At 21.6% G+C, this 18,777-nt stretch overlaps 3 protein-coding genes across 4 annotated transcripts; 1 reads left to right on the forward strand and 2 right to left on the reverse strand.

The window, feature by feature from the left end:
* Positions 1-928: 928 nt before the first annotated feature.
* On the forward strand, positions 929-6,336 carry LOC122720229 (histone-lysine N-methyltransferase eggless). 2 transcript variants are annotated; one of them, XM_043946832.1, is made up of 14 exons: positions 929-990; positions 1,223-1,496; positions 1,581-1,710; positions 1,787-1,930; positions 2,007-2,371; positions 2,448-2,674; positions 3,473-3,881; positions 3,954-4,184; positions 4,270-4,614; positions 4,702-4,869; positions 4,931-5,239; positions 5,331-5,596; positions 5,664-5,991; positions 6,086-6,336. In XM_043946832.1, the coding sequence occupies exons 2-14, from the start codon at positions 1,263-1,265 to the stop codon at positions 6,290-6,292; spliced, it is 3,363 nt and encodes a 1,120-aa protein (XP_043802767.1). In that variant the 5' UTR covers positions 929-990; positions 1,223-1,262; the 3' UTR covers positions 6,293-6,336. The 2 variants fall into 2 exon arrangements, with proteins under 2 accessions (XP_043802767.1, XP_043802850.1); XM_043946915.1 differs by having other exon boundaries at positions 6,116-6,336.
* Positions 6,337-7,948: 1,612 nt separating this feature from the next.
* LOC122712178 (myotrophin-like) lies at positions 7,949-9,483 on the reverse strand. Its single transcript, XM_043931642.1, has 3 exons — positions 9,317-9,483; positions 8,943-9,053; positions 7,949-8,785 (listed from the first exon to the last, which is right to left on the reverse strand). The coding sequence occupies exons 1-3, from the start codon at positions 9,383-9,385 to the stop codon at positions 8,609-8,611; spliced, it is 357 nt and encodes a 118-aa protein (XP_043787577.1). The 5' UTR covers positions 9,386-9,483; the 3' UTR covers positions 7,949-8,608.
* A 1,148-nt stretch (positions 9,484-10,631) lies between these two features.
* On the reverse strand, positions 10,632-18,777 carry LOC122711868. Its single transcript, XM_043931057.1, has 2 exons — positions 18,539-18,777; positions 10,632-11,091 (listed from the first exon to the last, which is right to left on the reverse strand). Exons 1-2 carry the CDS (start codon positions 18,657-18,659, stop codon positions 10,748-10,750), a joined length of 465 nt encoding a protein of 154 aa, XP_043786992.1. The 5' UTR covers positions 18,660-18,777; the 3' UTR covers positions 10,632-10,747.

Consider the following 18,777-nt stretch of genomic DNA (forward strand, 5'->3'; position numbering starts at 1 on the left):
ATATGGAATATCCTATATATTATGATATATATATTTTGTAAATTTTGTTTATCGAATACTAAAATTTAAAAATTTGTTTCATAAATTATATTATTTCATTTTTTTTATTTTTGCTATTAACTTAAATGTATATAATAACTATTATAAAAACATTGAAAATCTAATTAGAAATCTTTTTATTCTTTTAGCTGAAATTTTCAATATTTTAGTTGAGAATACAATTATAAACGAAAAAATTCTGTATTGATGGAAAATGGGCAAAAATATTATCAATTACGCACAACAGTGAAAGTGTAGATCAGCATAATCCAATTTATTGTACATAATACATATACATAATTATTCATTTAAGATACATACGATAGTATGTATGCAGAAGCAAACTATGTACATTATAAACATTTGCTATATGGATAGGATACAGATAGTATTTTCTGCTGTCAATTCTTCAACTAAGACTGTGATTTTTAAATATACTAATGGCTAGGTAGATACAATACATATTGATTGATAAATATGATAAAATAAAAATAAAAGAAATATTCAAAACATGTGTATTTTTAACTTCTTTTATCTCGTACAATAATAAATCTGCGAATTGTTTTAATATTCACTTAAATAAAAAATTTAATGTCAATTTGTACTAAATTAAAATATAATTCAAGTTTCTAATTATATTTGAAAAATTAAAAATTATATATTATAAATATTTTTTTTCTGTTTGAAATTATGGAACAATTTTTCCCACTATAATTAAATAATAATAAAATATTTTAATAGATGGCATCATGGTAGCATTAATTTAACCGGTTTTCATATCATTTCAGTGTAAATAAAAAAAAATGTTGCTCGTTTTATTTATCACTATTTAAATTTTTTATTTATGATACCAATAAGTGTAAAAAAAAATTAAATGTGTAAAATTTATAAAATACAAAATGTTTATATATTTTTATATGGATTAAATTAAGAATTGAAAACAACTACTAGGTAAAAACATATTTATTAAAAATAATTTTATTAATTATCAAAATTGTTTTTATTTATTATTAATAAGATGTTATTTTGGCAAGTTATATTTTATATATAATATATTTTATATATTATATATATTTAACCTTTAATAAACTAAGTATTTTAATTATCTAACCTAAACTAAAATATTATTTTTATATATTTATATATTTATAATTTTTACTTATAAATTTATTCTTCTTTTAAGTTATATAAAATAATAACATTTGTAATTAATATTGCACAAAATGGAAGTTATTGAACTTGTTTCGGATGATGAAGCATTAGAAGATAACACAAAAAAAGAAAATAGAACTTCAAAAATTTGTAACACTAATTGTATAAATTTTCAATGTTCTTCTGGATTTGATATGAAATTAGCACCTTCTTTTGCATGTGCTTTTTATGGAGTAAACACAGAAAAAAAGAAAATGCGTATGATATGTAGACAATGTTTTAATGCTGCTTTAGAACATCAAAAGGTTTGAATTTTAAAATATTTATTTTAACAAATTATAAGTAAAAAATTAATTTTAATATTTGTATCAAAATATTAATTTTTATAGCAATTAGTCACAGCTTTTGTAGATCGTAAGCCATTGTTAAAATGTGAATTTCCGGATCATACAATGGAGGTAGAAATTTCTGATAGTGACGATTCAGATGATGATAAAAAGAAAGATACATATGATGAAGGTGAAATTAAAATTCTATTATAATGTGCATTGCATGTATTTTAAATTTTGTTGATAAATGTATATTTGTATTTTAGAAAAATATTTGCCGGAACATATGCTTGTGGATATAGAAGAAATGTTAGATAGCACATTGAATGATATTTTTAAAAAGTATGATGTTGATTATCAAATTAAGCAAGCACATAATATATTAAAGAATCAATGGAATAAAATAGATGGTAGATTATTATTTTGCAATATATTTTACATATATTTATTATATTTACATTAGATTATATAATTTTTTTTAAACAGAACAAAATGAAATTCTGGATAAAACAGTGAAAAATTTAATGCGTACCATGGATACTTTACGTAATACTTTATATGATGAATTTAGACCACAAATTCAAATGCTTCAAGAACTTCAAATAGATGATGGCTATTTGGATAATATTTCCTATCCATTAGTGGCAACAAAAAAAGTTACACAAGTGAAAGTTCCCCCTTCTTCAATATTACAAGATAATCAACCAGAAATTTTACCAATTGAACAAGATAATAGACAAGTTATAGTTTTAGATTTACCTCCAATTGGTCCAATTGTAAGAGCACAAATAGATGTAGATAGCATTGTATATATTATGAAACATCCACTTATGCCTTGGGTTAAAGGAAAGGTGTGTGAATTTTATTATTTGAATTTTGTTTAAAAATATAAATAGTTAATTTATTTAAAGTTTTATTCATCAATAGGTGCAAACAGTACATATAAAGACTCCTTTGCATTGTCGTGTAAAATTATTACAAAAGAAGTATAATTCTGTTATTAAAACTGTTTCTGGCAAGCAAATTGCAGCTACTGTAATTAGTCAAGTAATAATTCCAGTTGGTACACGAGTAGTTGCAATATTTAAAGATGTTTCTAGTAATTTTTATAGTGGAGTTATAGCTGAACCGCCAAAAGCTACAAATAAGTATAGGTATGTTTTATATATGAGATTTTATATATAAATAAATAATATGCAATATATTAAATAATGTATTATACAATATATGTCTATACAAGGCTAAACAAAAAAATTTTGTCTTCAATTGAATAGAAAATGAACAGAAAATATTTTTATGAAACAATGTAAAAAAAATCCTTTATTCTTTATTTTTAAAGTTATATATTTATTTTTTCATTATCTATTATAATATATTTCCAATGCTGCACTAGTTTTTGTAATTCGTTCATTAAAAAATCTTAAAATTATTTCTTCACAACAAATTTCACTTTTTCATATTTGCCTTTTCAAAATTTCAAAAATAGATGAAAATCATTAAATATTAAGTTTGGATTTATAGATATTGTTTCAAGAAAAAATATTGATTTTTTTTATAAACAGATTAAACTAACGCAAATAGCGAAAATATATTACAATAACTTTAAAAATAAAAAAATAAAAATTTTTTTTATATTGTTTCATAAAAATATATCTTTATTTTATTTAAGAAGATGAAACTTTCCTGCTTTCATGTCATTTTATACTACATGATATATATATATATATATATATATATATATATATACATATATATGTATATATATAATACATGATATATATATGTATATATATAATACATGATATATATATGTATATATATAATACATGATATATATATGTATATATATAATACATGATATATATATGTATATATATAATACATGATATATATATGTATATATATATATATAATAAATATAACAAAATAGCACATTTGTTATTTTTTTTTAGATATTTGATATTCTTTGATGATGGATATGCTCAATATGTTGTGCACAAAGATATTTATTTAGTCGCAGAAAGTTCTTCTAAAGTTTGGGAAGATGTACCTAATGAATCTCGTGATTTTGTAAAAAAATATATTGAAACATATCCTGAAAGACCAATGGTAAAACTGCAAACAGGACAAGTTGTAAAAACAGAATGGAATGGAAAATGGTGGATTGCAAGAGTTGTTCAAGTTGATGCAAGTTTAGTACAAATGCATTTTGATGCTGATGGAAGAACAGAATGGATCTATAGAGGGTCCGCTAGATTAGGTCCTTTATATATTGAACTTTTAAAAGCTAATGCTAGACAACAAGGACATCATGCATCTGTCAATTCTCCTAGTCGTCATCGATTGCCTGCTGTTTCTAATGTATGTGAAGTATTTATATTTTTATACAAAATAATTGATTAATAATAATAATAAAATTTATTGATATTTTAGAAAAATAATTTACCATATGTAGAATATACATCTAATATAGAATCTGAAGAAGAAAGACTTTCTCAATTAGAAAAAGAACAAAATACAGTAAACGAAATAACAAATACAATTACAAGTGCACCACAACAATCACGTGCTGTTGCTAGAAAAAGTACTAGTAAAAAACAAAATATTGTAGATACAAGTCCATATACTCCTACAACAGAAACAAAACCTTCTCATAGTATAGTTGTAAGTATATTGAATAAATGAATTATAATTTCTATAAGAAAATTTGAAATTTTAAGATTTAAAATTTATCATTTCATTTTTTTAGTATTATCAAACACAGAACAAAATTCAAACAAAAAAATTTGTTCCACATAAATGTGGTCCTCAGTGTGTTCAAGGAATATCTTTTACACCTGATGATTTAAAAGGTTATTCACCTCTTTCAATACCATTACTTTGTGGTTGGAATAGGCAACTTTGTAAATATCCAAAAGGCAAAAAAATTACCTTATATCAAGCACCATGTGGTATTAGATTACGAAACATGGAAGAATTACATCAATATCTTCGTAAAACAGGTAGTCCAATGTCAGTCGATTTATTTGATTTTGATTATTGGGTACATTGTTTAGCAGAATTTGTCTTGGATAAATGTTTTATTAATATAAAGGTAAATAAAATTTTATTAAATTTTTAATATTAAATTTAATTAATACTTCATATTTTATAATTCATTTGTCTTATTTTTAATTTTAAGGATCTTAGTTATGGTGTAGAAAATGTACCAATACCATGTGTGAATGAATTAGATCATACTCAACCAGATACAATTAGATATAGTACTCAAAGAGAACCAACAGAAGGAGTTAATCTTAATTTAGATCCAAATTTCTTGTGTAGCTGCGATTGTGAAGACGATTGCCAAGTATCTTTTTTTTTATGAAACAATTTAAAATTATAAAATCATTAATTAAATTATCTTTCAGGATAAAACAAAATGTCAATGTTGGCAATTAACGATACAAGGTGCTACTCTCGGAGGAAGAGTACCAAATACATCTGTTGGTTATGTATATAAACGTTTACCAGAGCCAGTTACTACTGGAATTTATGAATGCAATTCTGGATGTAAATGTGCTGTAAAAACTTGTTTGAATAGAGTAGTACAACACCCATTAACATTAAAATTACAAGTATTCAAAACAGCTCCTCGAGGTTGGGGTATACGATGTTTAAATGATATTCCTCTTGGATCTTTTATTTGTATATATGCTGGTAGATTACTTACTGAACAGGTAAAAAAAGAATTATAGTTAAATTAATTACATATAATACAAATTATATTATTAATTAAACTTTTTAATTAAACTTATTTCATATTATCAGGGAGCTAATGAAGGTGGTAAAAATTATGGTGATGAATATCTAGCAGAATTGGATTATGTGGAAGTAGTAGAAGGTATTAAAGAAGGCTATGAAAGTGATGTTTTAGAACCAGAAATGCCATTATCTACTCCAGAAGATAAAAAAAAATCTATGACGAGCGATGATGAGGATAATTCTAAAGCAAATGCAAATGATTCCGACGAAGATTTCAATATTAGTAAATATGTAAATTTTAATGTTGATTCTACAGAACCTTCCTCTATTAGGTAAATCAAAAGTAATTAATTTTTAATAAATGACACAATCTATATTAACATTAATGAATAATAATAGGAAAAGATTAAGAAAGCGAAAACGAGATGATATCAATCAAGATGGATCTGAAGAAAATAGCGAAGATGGAAGCGCTACCAAAATTTCCGAAAACATTATGAAAACTTCTATTAATGAAAATCGTTCAAATGATCAAGACGCAATTACTATAAGTGATGAAGAAGAAAATAGAAGTGGTAGACGTGAACCAAGTAGATTTGAGCCAACAGTTGAACCAACGCAAATTGAAAGACCTAAATTTAAATCAGTAAGAGATTTCTTTGGAGAAGATGAGGCTGTTTATATAATGGATGCTAAAACAACTGGAAATATCGGACGTTACTTAAATGTAAGATATATTGAAATTTTTAAAAAAATGTTTTTAAAAATACTATTTTTATATTTACTATTAATTTAAAATATAATTATTGGTAATTTTTTAGCATTCATGCGATCCAAATGTTTTTGTGCAGAATGTATTTGTTGATACACATGATGTAAGATTTCCATGGGTAGCATTTTTTGCTTTAAATTATATAAGAGCAGGTCAAGAATTAACATGGAATTATAGTTATGACGTTGGAAGTATACCGGGTAAAGTTATCATTTGCAAGTGTGGTGCATCTAATTGTAGAGGTCGACTTTTATAATGTATAAATATTTTATATAAAATTAATAAAATTTGATTATGTAATAAATGACTTTGTTTTCTTTTTTTTTAATATTTAATTTGCAATTTTAAATTACGTAATATATATAATATATATTTTATTTATTCTCAAAAAAACATTATTTTATTATACATAACATTTATAAACATATTATAAACATTATACGTTTAATGATTGTTTATTTTATTATTTATTAATAATATTATAAAATAAAATAAGTCTAAAAAAATCTATAGAAAGAAAATATATTACATTGTATTTCAATTTTTTAATATTTATTATTTAAGTTTAATAATTATGATATATTTTATATTGTTAATCAAAATTATAAGTTCATTGCATTTATGATTCATTTATTATTGTAGAATTTTATTCTTTTTTTTTTGTAGAATTATATATAAAATATATTATTATATTATATAAAATATACGAAAAATAAAAATATTGAATGAAATTTTTACAATATTTGCATAAATGATGAATTACTAATTCTTACTAATTCTTTTTAGAATGGACAAATTGTATTTGTATTCAATTATATAAAATAACATAAATTCAATTATAAAAAAAACATTTATTTATAAAATTTACAACATAAATTGTTTTTAATAATTTATAACTGATGCATAAAGATAAATTAGTTGAAAAATTTTTATACTATTTTATAAATAAATTAAATTTTTATAAATTTTGCTATTATAATCTTGATCTATTTTTTTCATGTATTAATAATTGTTATTTAATTGTAATTATATATATATAATTATTTAAATGTAATTCTTCAAATATTATTCATTATTTTCGTATATATATTTAATAGATTTCTTTAATATATATAATAGTTATTTTTTGATAGGATTATTTAAAGAATGGGAATTTGAAAAATCATTAAGTGATCTTTAAATTATTAAATAGTTAACTGATAAATAAAAATTATTTTTTTGAAATTTAAATATTCTATTATATTTTTTGACATATGAAAACATATTTATTTTTTAAGATTTTTTAATATTCAATATTAATTATTTTATTAATTATTAATTATTATATTTTAATAAAAAAATTTCCTAATATATATATATAATATATAAATACTAAAAATATAATATATAAATACTAAAAGTTGTTCATATCATTACAGTATTTCCACCAAATTTATATATTGAAAAATCTTTATACTTTTTTAATATTTAATAATAAATAAGGAAATAATGTTAATATGTACATATTTTAAAGTTTTTTTTTTTTTAATTTTCGATATTATATCGAATAACACGAATATTTATACATTGTAAAAAAAATTAATAATTCACAGTGTATGCAAAATTTTTTTGCAATTTAAAATTATGTTAAATCCTTCTTAAAATGATTAAACTTTTATCCAAAGCTTTATTAATATTATTAATAATTTTGAAAATATTTCAGTTTCCAATCTTAGATAATTCACTTCTAAATATATATAAGAAATTTTAGTAAAGATATGCATATTTTATAATTATAAAAAATAGTCTACATTTTTAATAACTGAAATTTGATATATATAACTTTTATAAAAAGATTTATACATAATGTTAATACAAAAAATAGTAAATAATAAATAAATGATAAATATGGGTTTAATGAAATACAACAATATACATAACAATGATGCATTGGCTTATTATTTTTGATTATTATACACTTTTAAAACTTCTTAAGACATGTAATTAATATCATAAAGATAGCTCTTTAATTTTTTTTTTTTATAATTTATACATGTCTTTCTTGAAACACAATTAAATTATATAATATATTTTTCATCTCGAGCATTCATTTCAATACATACAACTTTTTCTCACAAAAAGTTGTTTTAATAAGTAGTTGTAAAAAAATGTATAAAAAAAATTTGATTTGTAAATTAATAACAAATATTTAAAACACGATGCTGCTTCTTACAAATGTATCAAAATATTTTTTGCTATATAATGTTACATGCTTTAAAAATAAATTTGTTTCTATTGTTAGTTTATAAAACAATCTGTATAATATACTATTTTAAAGCTGAAACTATATATACTTTAAATCTCTAAGAGTAATCATATAAGAATATGTTTATGATTATACGCTCCAAGTGCAATATATTATTATAAAACTACATTTGTGTACCTATATTTTTTGTTTTTAATTTAAAGTGCATAAATATGATAGTCTAGTCATATGCAAAAAATTAAGAGAAAGCAATAGTGATACTCCTATGAGGAACATTAAAATACTAAAATAACAAAATTATTGCTTTACGATTTGTTTGGCTTTGTGCTAGTGAAATTTAAGCAATTGTTTGATCTCATCTTTTTCAGCAGCATCCAAATAACTAGTTCCATCTGGTGTTAATCCATCTGGTTTAGCTCCCTTTTCTAATAGTAATTTTACACAATTTGTATGTCCTTCCCAAATTGCTGCCAATAATGTTGTTATTCCATGCTTGTCTGTAGCCTGTAAGAATATTTTATTTAAGTCACTATATAAATTTTCTACATATTTTCTACATATTTTTTATATTTAAAGCAAATTTAAAAAATTTATTAAAAAAAAATTTTTTTAATAATATATTTTCACTTTTATATATTCATTTAATATTAATAACATTTACATTTGCATTTGCACCCTTTTCCAAAAGATATCTGACTACTTCACTTTGACCATAATCAGCTGCATAATGTAGGGGTGTCCTTCCATCAATCATTTGATTAACATCAATATTCTATCAACAGAAATATATTTAAAGGAATTAATATATATTCACTTTTAAAAGAAAGAATATATTGAATTTAAAAAAGAAATATAAATGATTTTTACAATCATTAGTTTAATCGGCTAATAAGAATCTTTTCCTGTGTTTTAAATTATAAAAAAATCGGAGAATATAATATTAAACTCCAAGAAAGATATCTTTATGACGTTTCTGATTAGCGGTAATCAAAAAGCAACAGAAGAAAAAGATGATTTAACATTTCATATATTTGCCTTGTTTTCAACGATATCTCGCACTTGCTCCAAATCACCATTTTTTATTCCCCACACAAGTTCACTCATTTTCGTTGTAAGCTATTAGACAAATTTTTAATGTAACACAGCCTTTCAAATTTCTACGTTTGTTCTATTCAATTCACGTTCGTACTCACGTCCATTAAATTTGGTTAAACAGCGAATTTTGCTGGAATAATTTTTCCAGGTTGCCAACATATATAACAGTAAAATGAAAACTTTATGTATTCGTTTATAATACCAACATCAAAAATAATATAATAAGATAAATATTTTGCAATATTTTTTTCAACAAAATATCATTGCTAGATAAATTATTATTATATATATTAAAAATAAGAAATTAGTATATTATAATTTTAGATTTGCATATATTAAATTTTTTTTTTAACTATAATAATGAAATTATTACTATTAATAAGATAATATAATAAAGTTTTATCACAAAATATAATATGTAATTCTAGATCTCTTTGTATAACAACATTATATAATATTGTGTAATAAATTATAATGTAATTATAATTTTTAATTATAAATATTTCTTTTTAAAATTTGAATTATATATATTGATATATTTTAATTATATATTAATTAATATATATATAATAATATATAATAATATATAATAATGATGTATTAATTAATTAATATATTATAATTGAAATATATATATATAAAATTAACTTGAATATGATTCGTTATTTTTGAATATAACTTTAATAATAATGAAATAATTATTTCCAAAAAATTTAGCAAAACAATTTTTTTTTCTAAAATAAATGTAAAAAAAAAATTATTGATTTATCAAAGATATTACCATATAATATATTTATTATATGAATATAGGATAAAAATACACGTTATATATTTTTTTTAATTAAATAGATATTAATTTAATTACATATAATTACAGTCACACATGTCTTTACATTATATATGTAGAATTTTCTACTTTCTGAGAAAGAGAGAAAAAAACAAAATTAGTTTACTACGCGAGAATTACTGTTTAAAATAGAATTACATACAAAAGCATCTAGTAAGTCTCGGTTTCCGGGACTAGGAAATTGAAAAAATTCGATATTTTAGAACGGATACCGAATTACTGATGATTTTACTAGTATGCATATAGTTATTTATATAATGTAAGTTTGCAATTTTATATTTGTATCATCGTATAAATATAAGAATTTTATATATTTCAGTAAAACATATAATGAATGAAACAACATTTTTCGTTAGAAGTAATTTTTTTTTTACTTTCAAAAATGTACTTTTTTTAACGAATATATATATATTTTTAATTAAATTTATTATTTCAGATTATAATTAATAAATTTTTAATTTTTGTTTCAATTTAATCGATTGTTCAATTTAATTTGTAAAGATTATGATTTGTTTTTTTAGAATTTAAGCTTTTGTCGGAACTTCTTCTGAAGTTCTCTCGGTCTCTACAATTTCCGTGGGAGGTGGTAAAGTTGGAATTTCTGGATATTCAAGTTTTGCTCCTTCTTCGCATTCGAAAATGGGACAGCAATTAGGGAATGCAGCGGTCTTATTAGTTTTATCTGAGAGTTTGCATTTCGGATTGGCTTTTGGAAGTGGTCCACAGTCTTCGACAAGTTCGAAAAGTCGACCAGAGTTGTCATCAGCAGGTACGCAAGTAGAACGGCCACAAAATGGTGTCAATTCCCAAGATTTTGTTGGTTCAATAGTGGCACATCTTGTCGAGGCAAAGCACATACCAGGAAAATCTATAAATATAAAATTAAATAAAATTATATAAATTTATACATATTTACTTATACATATTTACACATATACTTATTATTAGAATGCAAATATTTGTGTATGATAAATATGAAAAAAACATATATTATAATATTATATTTGAAAAATTATTATAAAATTATTATATATGAAAATGTGCAAATATAAATTAAATATATAAATATATCAAAAAAATTTTAATGGATGATATAAAATAAAACACAACAGTATATTAATATGTAATATTAAATAACAATAATTATTGAAAATACTAATTATTAAGAATAATATGAAATGTGAATAATTAACAATATATTTAAAATTGTTTTACAAACAAATTTTTTTTTATGCAAATACAAATGCGTTTTACGATTATTATAGTTTGTAATATAAATTACAATAAAATATAAATATTTTCTTTAAATTAGATTGATAATATTTATCGATAAAAATTAATTTATGCACAAAAATTTTTATATTATAAGATTTTATCATTATATATTTAATTATTAATTTTTTTTCATATTTTATTTTTTCATATTTTTATTAAATTTTACAAGTACTTTATTCATTAATTTGGTGAATAATGAAATTAGAATTGTCTTGGAAACAACTCTCCAATGTTCTATTTTTTGGAATTCTATATATTTTAGATATTAAAAAAGAATTTTCAAAAACAATTCAAAATTCGTCTTATTGCTGTAACAAATAACACACAAATAAATTGTTTAAGATACAAATTGCATCTAAATTAACAACTTGAAAAACAAAAGCATGATTTAATATAGCTTATAATCAGCATTGATTATATATTATTATCAATATAATAAATAATGATAAAAGAATTTATCGATAAATGAAATTAATTTGATGAAATTAAATAGGTATTTTATATAACACGCATGACATTAATACAGAAAATATATATATTTTTGAATATGTTTTTAAACATAAATATGTAAAATATATATATTATATTAAAAATATAAAATATTATTTTTCTTTATCTTTATTTATGTTCTTATATAAAAATATGAATTTATATAAATATATTTTTTTTATTGCATTATAAAATCTAATTTTTAATAACAGGAAATTAAAGTTTCGAATTTTCTAAGTTTCTCTTAGAAAAATATTCTTACAAAATATTGCATGATATTAGATTATTTTAATTAATTCTAAATAAGACACATTAATTTATGATAATTTATACTATTACTAAATTTTTATTATGACATAAATAAATAAAATTAATTAAATAGCATAACATATTGAGTAGTTAACAAATTAATAATTATAATTAATTATAATTAACAATGTAATTATAATTAATAATAATTAAATTATAATTAATAATGTTTTATAATAATATTTTACAAATTAATTTTCAAATTACATAAAATATATTATATAAAGATGATATAGAATTAATATATTACATTCACTGGAAAATATTATGTTTGGTTATATAACAGAACAATTTATGCAATAAAATCTTGTAGTTATTCCTTCTAGAGAAAAAAGTCCATAATTCGATCATTAGAAATATTCATATAGCAAAATTTTCTAACCGGAAATCTCTATTCGAAAAATTTTGCAAATTAGATTTCTTAAAGAACAAAAAATCGAAACAATTAATCTTCTTAATTATTAATGTTTTTATAATTTTTCGTAAAAAGAAAATTTGTAAAAATATCTCATCCAATATATTTATTAAAAAAAAAAGAAAGTAATATAAATACACATATTATATATATTATATTTACATATAATTTTTTTAAAAACTTATAAAATACTTTATATTCTAAATGAATCATGAACTGATTTTCACTAATTATGATGTAAAAGTAAAATCTCATTGTATATAAGCAATCACTTGTACAAATTGCAATTCTCTGACAAAACGCGTCATTGTTGTGCATAATAGCATGGCCGGCTATTATTTGATTACTTGCACACCTGTGAAAAGTGTCGTTACTTTCTAATGTATAATCATTTTCAATGCATCTCGTTGCACCTTCTTATACAGATAAACTTAAGTATAATATTTCGTTATAATATGTCTCTATGGATTGTAAATAGATGATAGGATTGACGATAATCAGATTAGAAACTTCAAGGGGAAAACACTTTCATGTTATCACTTCTTTAATTATTTGAAATTCTGTAATTAAATAAATTAATTGTTATACTTTACTATTTGTTTTTCTTTATGTAAGTATTTTTTAAAAACCTAAAATAATTGAAAAATAATTTTTTATTTGTTATTTATTTCTTTTTTATTACTATTTCTATTACTGAAAATATTTAAAAATAATATTTATTACTTAAAATAATAAAAATTATTTAAATATCTTTCATTAGAAAACAAAGCATAAATTATGAGCATAATTTTGAAATTAACATGTGATATAATATTTATGTACACCAGATATGTTAAAAGGATGTAGTAACACAAATAAGAAAAATTAAGAAAATTTTTCATAAATAATTTAAAATTATAATTTTTAATTTATTTTAATATCATAATATTAAATATTAATAAATTTTTAATATTAATTTTAATTTATTTTAAATTAAATTATTTATAATTATTATATCATATATATATACTCTAAATTTTTAATATATTATATAATTTAAATTTCTATTAAATTTATAAAAAGAAGTGACGTAACAAAAAAAAAACAAAAGATAACAAGTGAAATGAAAAGAAATAGGAAATATTATGTATACATAAATTGTCATCATTATCTTCTTCGAATAAGATTTATTCGAATAATAATGTGTTTATTATTGTTTTCCAAATTTGCCAATTTCATTATGTTGAAGGTTTAACACAATGGACATTCACGATAATGTTAAAAGTATCATAATGTAAATATCGTACATAATATCAGTTTTTAGAATAGTTTTACAAAAAAATGGTACACGAAATGATTGAATGCCTAATATTTGAAATTGTTAAAATGTTCTTTTAATATCGCTAGTAGAAGAAATATAAGCATTAAAAAATTTTCTTTTAAGAGTCATATTTTTTTTTTATTCCAAATAATTATTCCATTTAAGGAATTAAAGTACTACATAATAATGATTATAATAAAATTATAATAAAATTCATAATTACCAATTAATCTATCAGAATCTATAATATTTTCTTATTTTCCTAAAATAATATATTATGCAATAATAAAATAATTATTTTAAGATCAAAATAAATAATTTTATTCTTAATGATTAATTAATAGATAATAGAATCGTTAATAAAGTATAAAGTCTTTGATACATGTTGCAAATCGAATAATCGTTGCGGAAGTAAAGTAGTACATAGGTAAGCAGTTTCACTTTCCTTTCTACATCGAAGCATATGGAATATGTTTACTTAAGAAAAAAAAAAAAATCGAAAGCGAATACGTTAACCAATAAAGGAATTACAAATTCGAGAGAAAAACAATTATTAATATGTATTAATTAATGTATTAATGTATTAATTAATAGATCTCGAAAAGAAAAAGGGACGATAAAATCAATTTCATTGTGCAATTTTACCAACAATAAAATTATAAAATTATCGATAATAAAAAGATTCATATCAGATCAAATAGTATTTATATAAAATAAAAGATATCGATTTTATTCGATAAATTTGTTAAAATATCTATAATGCTGATAAAAAAATTCACTTTTAAGATTAGATAATATTTGCCAAATAAGAAAAAAGATATTAATCAATGTGAATCAAAAAAATTAATATTTTCGGTATTGTTATCTGCATTTAAAATTCCATTTTCTTTTATCATTCGATATATAGAAAACGTTCCAATGTAGATAAAACGTGAATTGATTTATAATTTGTGTGAAAAGAATGTTTTTTTTTATGTTATTTGAAGTGATTCATTTAAGGAAATATTAAAGGATGATTTATAGTAGATGTTCCTAAACTTTCACCAACAAAGATTCATCTGGCGAGGATCGACTTTCATATTAATAGATGTAACATTACGTTCATTCACTTTGACTTTTTCGTTATAATCAGTATGTTTTTACTTGATGTATTTCCGTGGTTTCATCTGTGACTCAAGAGAAAAATAAAACTTTCATTAAATAGACGAAAATATTTTTTGTTATTTTATTCAAGAAATTCAAGAAATTCAATGAAATTAAAAAAAAAATTATATGTTAGATATTGCATTAAAATATTTAATTAAAAATAATAATAATAACAATGGATGTTATTGATAAATATTCAATCAAATTAGTTTAGGTTCTTGATAATGTTTTTTATAATCGTTAAAATTATACACATGATGCATTAATGCATATAATTTGTCACTTTCGATAATAGTAATAATTGAAAAAATAATTATAATTCTTTAATTTATTCCGCTTTTACATAATTTATTTGATTAACAAATTTATATTATTTCAAAAAGTGTATAATTTTATTTAATATAATTATTTAATATAAAATATATAAATATAATATTTAATATAAAAGTGTATATTTTTATTTAATGATACATTATTTGTTATATTGTTTAATGATATGTATTTGTTATATTAGTTAGTGATGAATGTATTTAAAATATTAGTTATTGATCACAAATTGGATATTTAGAATTGCATGAAAAGCAATATACAGAATTATAAATAATAACGAAAAAGTAACAATCTCATATTGGAAAGTCATAAAAGAGAAGCAGCAGATTGCAATCGGTCTCTTTCTCCACGAATTTTCATTTGGATCCTACTTTCGTCGCCGATGACCCAACCCAGGTCCTACTTTCTGTAATCATCCTGTTTCGAAACTGGTACACCCGGAGTGGTTGGTATTCATGACTGTGAAACTTAACTTGAAACACGTGCAATTGCACTTAAATGGACATTAGTTATTTTTATTTCTTTAGTAGTAATTAATTAACTAATTTTTTTATATTTTATACTCTTTTTGATTTATTTGATCATAATTTAATATTCAAAATAATTTTATAAATATAAATTTTAGAAATTAAAATCTTCTAAAAATTCATTAAAATTTATATAATAAGCATTTTCCTCATAATTAATTCATTCAATTATTTAAAAAAATTTATTGCATACTATAAAAATACAATTTAAAAATATTTCTTTGCTTTATATCATATAATTGTATATTATATATTGTATTTTAACATCGATAAATTAATCGAGAAAAGTATTCGTTTAATTATAAAACAAAGTAAGAAATCGATGTTTCTTTTTTGTTAAAAATTTCGTAATAATCTAATTCCATTATTCTTATTTTGGTGACGTATAATTAGAATGTCCTTAATGCTTAAACGATGACCAAGACATTATATACATGCATGTACGGTAAATACCATGTTCGGTGTTCGCCGGCAACAACTTGTTAGTGATTCGATTATTCATCGGAATCTAGGTCTGGTGCGAAAAATACGCAATATCCAGGCCACAGTATGTGAATCAACAAAACACAATCTCTTAAATTGCTTTTAGACTTCTTCTAACAAGAGATATTTAATTATAAATTATTGGAATGATCGATATATTTAATCGAATGGAATGATCGAAATATATTGACGATATATTGATAATATATTGATATTGATAACGATATATTGATAATATATTGACAATATATTGCTGCCGATAAATGATCAAGTATCGTGACTTTATTGTAGATTTTCATGTGATGAAAACCGCTAACTTGCTAACTATTTGTGTATATAAAGCGTATTTGAAGAATTGCGATTAAATATGTTTTATGCGCTCCTGATTATTAATGTTTTATCTTCATAAAATTATAATATACATTACGATATATATACGATATATTCTTGAAAAAAATGATGACAATTATTACGTGATGAATTTTTATGAAAAAAATTAACCTTGTTGAAATAAATAAAAAAATTATGATTGAATATGAAAACTTTTATCTTCAATAATAAAATTTCAATTTAATTTCAGAGTAGGAAGAAAACTGCTGTTTTAACTCGAGAACAGCTTTCCTGTTCTATTATGAAACTGGAACTTTACTGGACGAGTATGTATATACCATGTAGAGAGAGAGAGAGAGAGAGAGAGAGAGAGAATGAAATGAATCAGGTTGCGGGATCGGAGAAAGAAGAAACGGGCCTCACACCACAAAGACTTTCACGCGATCCGGTGGTCTCGCTACTATTTTTTTATTTTTCTGTTCGTATACGTTGTTAATATAAATCTTCAAATGAATTAAACAGATAGGCGCGCCTATTTTTATGAATAATTATGTCCCATTACGTTTTGAAAATAATTATATTTTGTCTTGTGTTGATTACATTATCATAAATATTACGAGAGTACAAAATAATCACATCAAAAAAAAAGCGCAATCTCAAGGACTTGTTTCTTCGATCGTAAGTGGAAAGTCGAAGAAACAGGAATTGGATGAAACTATGATTTATATCTATTTTTGCAAACCTATCGCAATGATCACTTCATTTGCAATTCTGAAAATGATTTTCAAATCGAATGATCAATAATTTGAAATAGAGAATAAAAATGATCGATTAATAAAATAATCGTATATTTTTTATTTATTTTTTTCTTTATATTAATCATTTTCATTACTCAGTTTTAGTTTTTTAATGTAATATTGATTTATAGAACATATTTTATAAATATACATTTTATAAATAATTTTATTTTTTTAAAAAAAAAGTGGTAAAAATTTTTCTATTTTCGAGTCACGTATATGTATGTCGAGTCACGTATATGTTCTTATTCTTTTGACGAACTGCTATTATTCTGCTATACATTTATAAGTAAAATTCCTCTTAAATACATTTGAATGCAAATTATGTGAAAGAAATTATGAGAATAAAATGGTAATTACTTGGTTTAATAATTGTTTTGTTAAAAGACAATTGTGAACGTGAGTTGTTTTTTTATTATAAATTTCTTTTTAAAATTGTATAGGCAAAAAATATAATATGAATGAAATTTAAGTTTTAAAATACTCTACAATTTCAACATATTCCAAAGGAAGTTAATATAATATAGTTTATTAAAGTTTTAAACTGATATATTCACTGCAAAATTGTGTTTCAAGTAATTTATTTATTAAAAAAAAGTCACCTACATTACTTAAAAACATTAACTTAAAAATGTACATTGCAAAAATATTTTTATAAATTTACAATTAATCTCTCGGAATCTTGTTTAACTTGGATTTATTAACTTCGGAATTATCGGCGACAAAATCCTTTTACCAAATTTTCCTAAACTTTAACAAAAAACATTAAGTATTCATATCATAATACCATTGTGCCTTTTTTATATCATGAAATCTATATTAAACAAATCTACATTAAATTAAAGCGAATTTTTTAAATTTCAAAAATAATAGAAAGCAAAAAAAAAAAAAAAAAAAATAAAAAAAAAACTTACCGCGAAGAACATCTGCTGGAATGAGTCTTCTAAACGTTTTAGGACGTTCTTCCTCTTTCTTCTCCTCGGCAGCGAAAACAATCGCTATGACAAACAACAGGATCGGGGCGAACTTCATCATCTTGAAGATGACACGGGAGAGAAAGAGAGAAAGAGAGAGAGGAAGGAGAGAGCAGACCCAACGTACCTCTAAAGAGGAGAAAGAGAAAAAAAAGGATCCTCGTATACTGATTAAGACT

This window comes from Apis laboriosa, unplaced genomic scaffold (assembly GCF_014066325.1).
Source record: "Apis laboriosa isolate Shangri-la unplaced genomic scaffold, ASM1406632v1 scaffold104_cov149, whole genome shotgun sequence".
Lineage (NCBI taxonomy): Eukaryota > Metazoa > Arthropoda > Insecta > Hymenoptera > Apidae > Apis > Apis laboriosa.